Source organism: Littorina saxatilis, linkage group LG8 (genome assembly GCF_037325665.1).
Source record: "Littorina saxatilis isolate snail1 linkage group LG8, US_GU_Lsax_2.0, whole genome shotgun sequence".
NCBI lineage: Eukaryota > Metazoa > Mollusca > Gastropoda > Littorinimorpha > Littorinidae > Littorina > Littorina saxatilis.
The window spans coordinates 51,476,521-51,486,193 of record NC_090252.1 but is presented as its reverse complement, the minus strand read 5'-3'; the positions used below and the strand labels follow the sequence as shown (position 1 = coordinate 51,486,193).

At 39.7% G+C, this 9,673-nt stretch overlaps 1 protein-coding gene and 1 long non-coding RNA gene across 2 annotated transcripts; both read right to left on the bottom strand.

Annotated features, from left to right (window-relative positions):
• Positions 1–609: 609 nt before the first annotated feature.
• Positions 610–7,237, bottom strand: LOC138974722 (uncharacterized). Its single transcript, XM_070347445.1, has 5 exons — positions 7,162–7,237; positions 6,412–6,594; positions 4,526–5,761; positions 2,266–2,312; positions 610–1,816 (listed from the first exon to the last, which is right to left on the bottom strand). The coding sequence occupies exons 1-5, from the start codon at positions 7,235–7,237 to the stop codon at positions 1,664–1,666; spliced, it is 1,695 nt and encodes a 564-aa protein (XP_070203546.1). The 3' UTR covers positions 610–1,663.
• A 441-nt stretch (positions 7,238–7,678) lies between these two features.
• Positions 7,679–9,410, bottom strand: LOC138972366 (uncharacterized). Its single transcript, XR_011457578.1, has 3 exons — positions 9,192–9,410; positions 8,400–8,633; positions 7,679–7,933 (listed from the first exon to the last, which is right to left on the bottom strand). It is a non-coding gene; the product is annotated as an uncharacterized lncRNA (long non-coding RNA).
• Positions 9,411–9,673: the final 263 nt, after the last annotated feature.

Sequence of the window (9,673 nt, the reverse complement as noted above, 5' to 3'; positions counted from 1 at the left end):
CCTAATCGAGAGGTCGTGAGTTCGAATCCCGGTCGCTGCTGCCTGGTGGGTTAAGAGTGGAGATTTTCCGATCTCCCAGGTCAACTTATGTACAGACCTGCTTGCGACTTAACCCCCTTCGTGTGTACATGCAAGCACAAGACCAAGTGCGCACGGACAAGATCCTGTAATCCATGTCAGAGTTCGGTGGGTTATAGAAACACGAAAATACCCAGCATGCCTCCCCCGAAATCGGCGTATGCTGCCTGAATGGCGGGGTAAAAACGGTCATACACGTAAAAATCCACTCGTGCTAAAAACATGAGTGAACGTGTGAGTCTAAGCCCATGAACAAAGAAGAAGAAGAAGAATCGTTAACATACCGTTAACACCTGAAAAAGGAGTTTACTTTCCATAGCAATGTACAATTAAATTGGCATTGTTAATATTTAAAAGAAATATAATATACAATCAATCAAACAGAAATATGAACAAGTTCTTTGATCAGTTTCCAGTGTACACCACAACAATCTGCAACACCACAAGTTAGACTATGTTGAAAAGAATATGTTCTTAACATCACTTCCATCACTACCAACAACAACGAAAACACCACTAACAACAACCACAACAACAACAAAGAACTTTATTACAGAAAATACAGTGTCTCTTCAACAAGACTCAGTTACAAACAATTTTAATAACAAGACTCAATTATCAGGCTACACACAATCGCTATGTAAATATCATGAGCATCTTAAACATGGATGGACAAGGGTGTTTTTCAAGTCATTGTTTTAAATGTTTTTGTTTTTTTAAAGAACACTTATTGTTAAAACAGCAACGCTTTGAAAACAATACACGAATTTCAGATGAATGTGATTGTAGACCTAACATAAGAACATTACGAAAAGCATAATCATATTGCTGAAAAAGCACAAAGATAAAAATGTGTTACATCTTCTGGGCTAGTACTATACACGAGAAAAACAGGACACATTCTCAGGCAATGTTACTTGTACATGTACAGCCAAACAACAGAACGCCGCCGCTCCCTCTTGTACATTATTGGATGAACATATTTACAAGAAAGGACAAAAAAGTACAAAAATGTGTTACATCTTCTGGGCTAGTACTATACACGAGAAAAACAGGACACATTCTCAGGCAATGTTACTTGTACAGCCAAACAACAGAACGCCGCCGCTCCCTCTTGTACATTATTGTGTATTGTATGTTTGGTCGTTTTCTTTGCCTGTGCGTGTATGTATTGTAAAGCGCTAAGAGTAGACATTTTTCTAGAATAGCGCTATAAAAGTTTGCATTATTATTATTATTATCATTATTGGATGAACATATTCACAAAAAAGTACACAAATGTGTTTGTAAATAAGTGTGTACATTCGTAAAAACAAACCCATTCACATATATGAATATATCTCTACAGCAATTAATTTTATGCACAAGCAGTCACAAGCAAAATAATGTAAGTTTTGAATATTAATGTGTACAAAGCATTTACAGGACGAGAAATTATGTTTCATTCGTAAGTATTCCACTTTTACGTTTCTATAAACAAAAAACATCAATGTTTTGTAACCCGATAAAAACTCTTTATGTACAAAAGAAGCTTACTTAACATGCATAACTATGAAAATACCACAGACAAATTAGTATTTACAAATCATTCGTGGGATTTTCTTCTCGGTGTGTTTTCCTGTTTATTGTTTGCCTGGTCGAAACAGATACGATCGTAGACGTCACTGGCTGATAGCGTGTTGTGTCTCGCGTAACTCAAAGCGTTGTACACTTCCTCGTCTGCCGCTTGTTCTTTCGCCTGTGTAAGAAACATTGAAGGTTTAATGAATCAACTGCATAAAGGCTTCATAGTGTTAGGGAGTTATGAAAGAAAATAAAGGCACAGATTTGGCACTGAGTTTATTAATTTGTGAGTATCGTAATGGATGAATTTGCGCTTGAATAAGGGAGGTTAAGATCTACACACAGAGCCACGCACCAAAGCACGCACGTACCAACGCATGCACGCACATACGCATGCACGCACGCACAAACACACACGCTAACACACACACACACACATACACATACACACACACACATACACATACGCACACACACACACACACAAACACACATACACACACACACACACACACACACACACACACGCACACACACGAGCTATACCTTAAAAGCATAATCTTTCCCGTTTAAACGATTCGACTCACAATCTCCTTTTCCTCTTTACATAACTATAATTCTTACCTTTGTTTCCAGGCACGAAGCGGACGCCGCTGTAGTGGACTCATCACCTTGAATATTAAAATATTAATGAAAACATTTGTGAAAAATTCACTACGATAATAACAAATATGTTCAATATTTCAATGTGGTGGACCGTAGGAATATATCTTGCGATTTACAACTTCGTCTTCGGTTGTAGATTGTATTAAATTCATATAATTATCATGTTAAAAAGAAAATTTGATTTAAGTATTTTTTTTTTATAAACAATAGAATTGTTTGTCTTGTCTCATCATTCCGCAGCTAACATTGTTTACAGGAAAACAATCTTACAACCCTTGCTTGAAGACATACATTTGGAAACATCCTTTAAAAAACCAGGTTATTAGTCAAGAAAATGAATTAAGGAATGAATGAATGAAGGAACGCATGATTTTGTTGTTTGTTTGCTTAACGCCCAGCCGACCACAAAGGGTGATATCAGGGCGGTGCTGCTTTGACATTTAACGTGCGCCACACACAAGACAGAAGTCGCAGCACAGGTTTCATGTCTCACCCAGTCACATTATTCTGACACCGGACCAACCAGTCCTAGCACTAACCCCATAATGCCAGACGCCAGGCGGAGCAGCCACTAGATTGCCAATTTTAAAGTCTTAGGTATGACCCGGCCGGGGCTCGAACCCACGACCTTTCGCTCACTGGGCGGACGCCTTACCACTAGGCCACCGTGTTGCGGTAGGAACGCATGAATTAATCATGCAGTGAACACATGATGTAGGGAAACCAAAACGGCTACATGCTCACATAGGGCTGATACATTGTAACGAGATTAAGGCTGTTTCAAAGAATTTTCAAGCTTATAAGGTAAATGCAAAAAGAACAACATAATTATTCTGTGTTACAGTATTCGAACACAGTATATCCCACTGTGCCACAGTTTAAATGTAAACGAGGTGAGTTAATCTTCTGCATCATCAGCAGTTAGACTACATATCTATAACTAATTGGTCAGTACAAATATATATATATATATGTCAGCAATAAAAACAAATTCATGCGCCTCTATTGAGGGACTACAATCATGACTATGTCAAACAACGACTTGTGTTGCTGAGATCAGACTAAGCCGGACAAAATTCACTTCAAAGGAAGAAAGTCGGAAAAGCTGTTGGCTCAAGTTTCCCTTTTATACTCTTTTCAGCGCAACAAATTTAATCAGACTGGTATTTGCCAAACAGAAAAGTGATAATTTTCCGGTTGACAGTTTTGGCAAGAACACAATAACGTAATAGACTTCACCTATACAATAAGGCCAAAAAAAAAATTGTCTGTTTAGGGTAACATGACCAAAAAAAGTAGGGTCGGTAGGTAGGTAGGTTTTTTTGTGTGTGTGTGTGTGTGTGTGTGTGTGTGTGTGTGTGTGTGTAAATGCTATGTTGGCTGAACATTCACTTCTTATATTTGATGAATACATGTTTCAAAACTAACGTATAAATAAAACAGAGAGAAAGGGAGAGAAAGAAACGCCAAATGTCTCTTTTTAGCATTTTTACCTCTTTTTTTTTCTTTTTTTTTTTTGAAATCAAAAAAAAGTTTTTGGGTCGGCGCCAAATCGATAGGGTCGGTCGGGTTACCATAAACAGACAATTTTTTTTTTTTGGCCTAACATCTGTATTATGCAGTACAATGTTCGCACATTACTAATTGCAGTCAAAAGTTTGCAATCTTCTGGTTATAAGGGTAACATATTTTGGGGTATTTGGTATACTGCCTATGCAAATCACCCGACATATGAAACAAGCTAATATTGCTCAGAATTATGCAAGTTACTGGTTACACGTTTTCAAACGTTGAATTGTGAGAGGCGTTTGTGACTCACTCAATCCAATAGTAAAAAAAAGTCCTTAAAGTTTAAACAAATAATGATAACAGAAAAACAAACAAAGTGACACATTAACTCAGAATTAAACACCACAAAAATGTGAACTCCTGTAAAAAACATAAAACGAAACACGACAAACAAACAAAACAGAAAAACAAACCTTAAAGAAACTGGATATGCATGCGCAACTGTTTTTTTTCTGTTCTGAATATAACCTGTGAAATTCCTTTCTTCTTCAGTTAAACTCGAACCTACATAAACCATTATATATCTATTCGGAACCAAAATCCGGAGTCTACTAATTTGACTTAGTTTGCGCTCATTTTAATTAACGAGCAAAGCCATACATCTTGTCTCAAAGTAAATCTTAGCTAATTAGTTGACAAACGTATTTACTTAGTTCAGCATGTTCTTTGTGGTCCTCTCCACGATCCTCCCCCAGCCTGCTTCCCTCAGATTCAGATCTCTCTCCAACAAGCAGACTTCTCTGCGTCCCCGAGCCAGTATCATTGGATATTGTGGAGTACACAGCATCAGTGTCCTGTTCTTCCCCCGCAAATGGCTGCTCGGTTTCTTCCCTGCATGGTGAAGGTTTCTGTGGTGGGTGAACCTCTTTGGGTATATTGCCGTACACAGCATCAGTGTCAAGAGCTTCCGCGGTGTTTGCAAGCAAACTTCTCTGCGTCCCCGAGCCAGTATCATTGGATATTGTGGAGTACACAGCATCAGTGTCCTGTTCTTCCCCCGCAAATGGCTGCTCGGTTTCTTCCCTGCATGGTGAAGGTTTCTGTGGTGGGTGAACCTCCTTGGGTATATTGCCGTACACAGCATCAGTATCAAGACCTTCCGCGGTGTTTGCAAGCAAACTTCTCTGCGTCCCCGAGTCAGTAGCCTTGGATATTGTGGAGTACACAGCATCAGTGTTCAGGTCTTCACTCGCAAGTGGCTGCTCGGATTCTTCTCTGTGCGGTGAAGGTTTCTGTGGTGGGTGAACCTCCTTGGGTATATTGCCGTACACAGCATCAGTATCAAGACCTTCCGCGGTGGCTGCAAGCAAACGTCTCTGCGTCCCCGAGCCAGTAGCCTTGGATATTGTGGAGTACACAGCATCAGTGTCCAATTCTTCCCCCGCAGATGGCTGCTCGGAGTCTTCACTGCATGGTGAAGGTTTCTGTGGTGGGTGAACCTCCTTGGGTGTATTGTCGTACACAGCATCAGTATCAAGACCTTCCGCGGTGGCTGCAAGCAAACTTCTCTGCGTCCCCGAGCCAGTAGCCTTGGATATTGTGGAGTACACAGCATCAGTGTCCAATTCTTCCCCCGCAAATGGCTGCTCGGAGTCTTCACTGCATGGTGAAGGTTTCTGCTGTGGTTGAACCTCCTTGGGTATATTGCCGTACACAACATCAGTATCAAGAACTTCCTCTGTGGCTGCAAGTGACGGTTGGGATTGTCGTCTGCTCGGTGAGGTCTCACTAGGGTGAACATCCATCTGCACGCTCTCTGTATCGGAAGAGGCTGTGGGAAGTTCGGCTGTTGCGTTGCGGCTGTTGTCTGATGTGGGCAGTGTTGAGGAGCAGGGGACGTGTCCATCAGGAGGGTCGCTAGCTAGAAGAGAGACTCTTTCAGGGCCTTGATGAAGAAAAAAATGAGTGTTTGAATAAAAAAGGGTAGCAAACCAATGAATAAATGCAATCACAAATAAACAAACAAAACTAAACAATGATGTTACTAAGTAAGTAATAGGGGTCCTGATTTGGCCTATATGGTCCGCTCGACCCATAAAGCAACAACTAACTAAGTAAGTAATAACAAATCAAATAACATGCACTAACCTATGCAGCCACCAAGCAACAAAACAAAAAAACCCACGAATAACCAACACACTTATTAACAAACTAACCAACTAAATAGCTTTCTTTCTAATATTTTCTCAAGGTTTCACAACGGGTGAATAACTCATAACTGTGTAATTTAAACAATATTGCAAATGTTCCAGCACTTTCAGGTCTTACATTTGTTAATAATTATTTAGTTGGTTGGCTGGCGATCGAAAAACGGATTGATGAATAGGACGATTGATTGATTTATGGCTTAAAAGATTGATTGATTGATTGAATAAGTGATGATCGATCGATTCATTGATTGGTTGCTTGATTGCTTGATCGATTGCTTGACTGTCTTCCTGACTTGCTGGCTAGTTGGACTTTGTTGGTTTGCACTAAGGTAATCGCACCACATAAAAATAAGAGTAGGAGTTAAATATATCATGTTCTTTCTACCTGCAAAGCTAATTCTGTCATTCCTTGGGTTGTCCGTATTGGGGTTGTTGGTAGGGCTTCGACAATTATGTAGCCGCTTCCTGATCGTAATGAAAAAGGCGATGACAGTGGCGAAGAAAGGAAGCGCAAACACTCCAGCCACAAGTCCTAACGGGTAATAGGCGTAATCCTTGTCTGGTGTCACTGTGACGAAAACAAAATTAAGCACTTAGAATTGATCAATATGTCCATAACATATACTGTGAACAACTGTGAACTTCCCTTTAGGTCAGTACTTACAATGACTAAATACAAACTACAAAGTCCAACACGCCGTCTGTCACACATTTTACATACAACCCTCATTGTATTAAATAAGTTTGCCATCATTTGCAACATTTGCAAGATAACAAAAAAAGCTTGCCAGGTTGTCATTAAAATTCGTGGATGAGGAGAATGTATGTTCTTTCTTTTCATTAAATTAAAGGCTGCGGGGCAACTTTGTCATGTGATTATTTTCCTTGTTTCGGAACATTAATTTTGCTTTGTGTGCAACACTTAAACAGAAATGTGGATAGGATTTCCAGCAAACAGCTTGTTCATTAACTAAATACACAAACGTCTTTTCAGTACATGTATTCACAAATGTTTGTCGTTGACATTTTGCTACTTCTAAACTGCGTTCTTGATGATTATTAAACAAGGTAACTTACGGTAATTTCATGGATTTATCAATAAGTTTGCATATGTTTTGGTGTGCAAAACCCTTACCATTATACACCGCTGTGGACACATGCTGATAGTATTCTGGATTTTTCTTCCAAGTAGCGTTGCAGTAACACGTCATGTTTTTCACAGAGACCAGAGAAGAATTCACTGTGACGGAACTTGACACAGATGTCTCGCTTCTTGTATCATTCTTGTCAGGCAGATAAGGATTCAGACAGTAGAAGTGGACTGACTCTACTGGAGGTCTCCCGCCTGTCACTGTACATGTAATGTTATCTCCTGGCAGGAGATCATGCTTCGCTGGTGTGGGCAGAATTACTGGTTTTTGTAAAGGAGGGTCTGAAACGAAATCACGTTATAGTAATGTAGGACTTGGGAAGCAAAATTATACGTATGCAGAATTATGATGCTACTGTTAACGCAATTGATAAGTACAGTATCTGTTGATATTTATAAACAAAAAGCACATCAGCATAGAATGCACACGACAGAAAGTTAAAGACAGGTTTATACAGTCGCATGATAAAATCATACTCACAGTATAATGTCAATTTCAATGTTTTGGATGCCTGATGAGGCACAACCCCGACACTCGCCTTTGCTGTACACGTCAACACTCTGAAGTAATCAGTGGATGGATCAGGTGTGAAGGTGCAGGTGTTGTCAGGGACTGTGTTCTCACAGTTGATGCCAGACCAGGTGTATACAGGTGTTGGGTAGGTGTCGTCGGCGATACAAGTCACGTTGAATGTCTGTGATCCATTGCTGAGAAACTGCGCTGGGCTCATGTGGAGATGTTCAGAGTACGGGCCATCTAAAGCACAAGTTGAAACTTACTGAGCTGGTATCGCTTGAACAACTGCAATAGTTCGACTCAGAGAGAGAGAGAGAGAGAGAGAGAGAGAGAGAGAGAGAGAGAGAGAGAGAGAGAGAGAGAGAGAGAGAGAGAGAGAGAGAGAGAGAGAGAGAGAGAGAGAGAGAGAGAGAGAGAAAGAGAGAGAGAGAGAGAGAGGAACCGACAGACAGACAGAGCCAGACAGAGACCGGAACTATTTTAACTATGTTAGGACCTATGCTTCTTACGATTCGCAGACGACTTGATCTTATGGGATACAGTTAATCTGAACTGAAACCTTACCAACAGTTTTGTGCACTGTGCACGGGCATATAATACGGGAATAAAATCAAATAAAAGCAAGATCATGCTCGGTCGAAGTAGTATTTTTAGTACAGGCAACAAAGAGTAAAGACATAAAGGCATACTCACGATAATAACTTACATGCAACGCGCAGAGTGTAGACCGATGAGGTGGTTTGACCATCAATCGTCATAGAACAATTATAGTGTGTGCCGTTTTTCTCTCTCCGGACATTCTTCAGTAACAGCTGACTGGTGTTAGAGTGAAGAGGCCACCACAGTCTGACTTGTCCTTGGCCCTCTTTCGGGTTTTCACAAAAACACGTCGTGCTCTTATTTTCAGGAACATACAAAGGGCAGGCGATTCTTGGTTTCGCTGCAAAATGATAAACAAAATAGCTTCACAAACACACTTGCGGTTGCCAGGTGTGAACATACCTATAGATCGTAGTTTACAGTGGAAATGGATTTAAAAGCCTAACGATTTAAGAAAGTAGAAACTCATTTCTAAAACTGCAATTTCGCTGTATAAATTAAAACTTATAAAAGATGACGGTTTAATAATATTCAGTTTGAAATCAGATACCAACATGCGAGCAACCATACCATACATCATTTTGCTCATTTTGACTTAAATAGTTATGTGATAAATGTGAAGAACAATATTAATTAGGCAGCAAAACTGAAAGAATGACAGCATGCGACAGTTGGGGAACATATACAGCTATCAATGACAGTGACATTTAGCATTGCTCTAGTATTATGTTATAATTAAGATATATTCAGTATTAAAATCGAATACTTTTCATTGTAGGTGATATATGTAAAGGTCACACGGAACGATAAATAGGTTTACACTTTAAAAGTTTTGTTATGATATTTGTTTGTTCTTCTTCCTTGGTGCTAAACTACAATTGTTAAAAAGCTTACATACCTAGGCACAAGACCTGCTGGACACAGTATGCCCAGACGACAAACAGACACAACGATTTCATGACGACACGAGAGCAGTCCAACTTGCAATGTGCAATGATTTCTGGACGACAGTGTAATATGTTCTCGTGAGTGTTTCATTGATCATGTGATGTATGTGTGAAACGCTTTATTCTTGCCTACGTGCAGTCGTGTCAGTGTTTTTGAAATCACGAGTTCTTGTAAGAATGTCTTGTTCGCGCAAGGAAGAATTTAGTGTGCATGTGTCTGTTCACAGGATATACATTGTATGTGTCTGTTCACAGGATATAATAATAATAATAATAATGCAAACTTTTATAGCGCTATTCTAGAAAAATGTCTACTCTTAGCGCTTTACAATACATACATCGACCAAGCATACTATACACGCACAGGCAAAGAAACCGACCAAACATAACCAACAAACTATACACTGTATGCACAGGCAAAAATAACGACCAA

Bases quoted from the DNA above. Each gene is read 5' to 3' on its own strand.
- LOC138974722 (XM_070347445.1), bottom strand. From the start codon at position 7,237: ATGACGTGTTACTGCAACGCTACTTGGAAGAAAAATCCAGAATACTAT. The intron at 6,595-7,161 runs GTAAGGGTTTTG...TTTTCGTCACAG, and splicing joins GTCCACAGCGGTGTATAATG to TGACACCAGACAAGGATTAC. The intron at 1,817-2,265 runs GTAAGAATTATA...TTTCTTACACAG, and splicing joins CTTCGTGCCTGGAAACAAAG to GCGAAAGAACAAGCGGCAGA.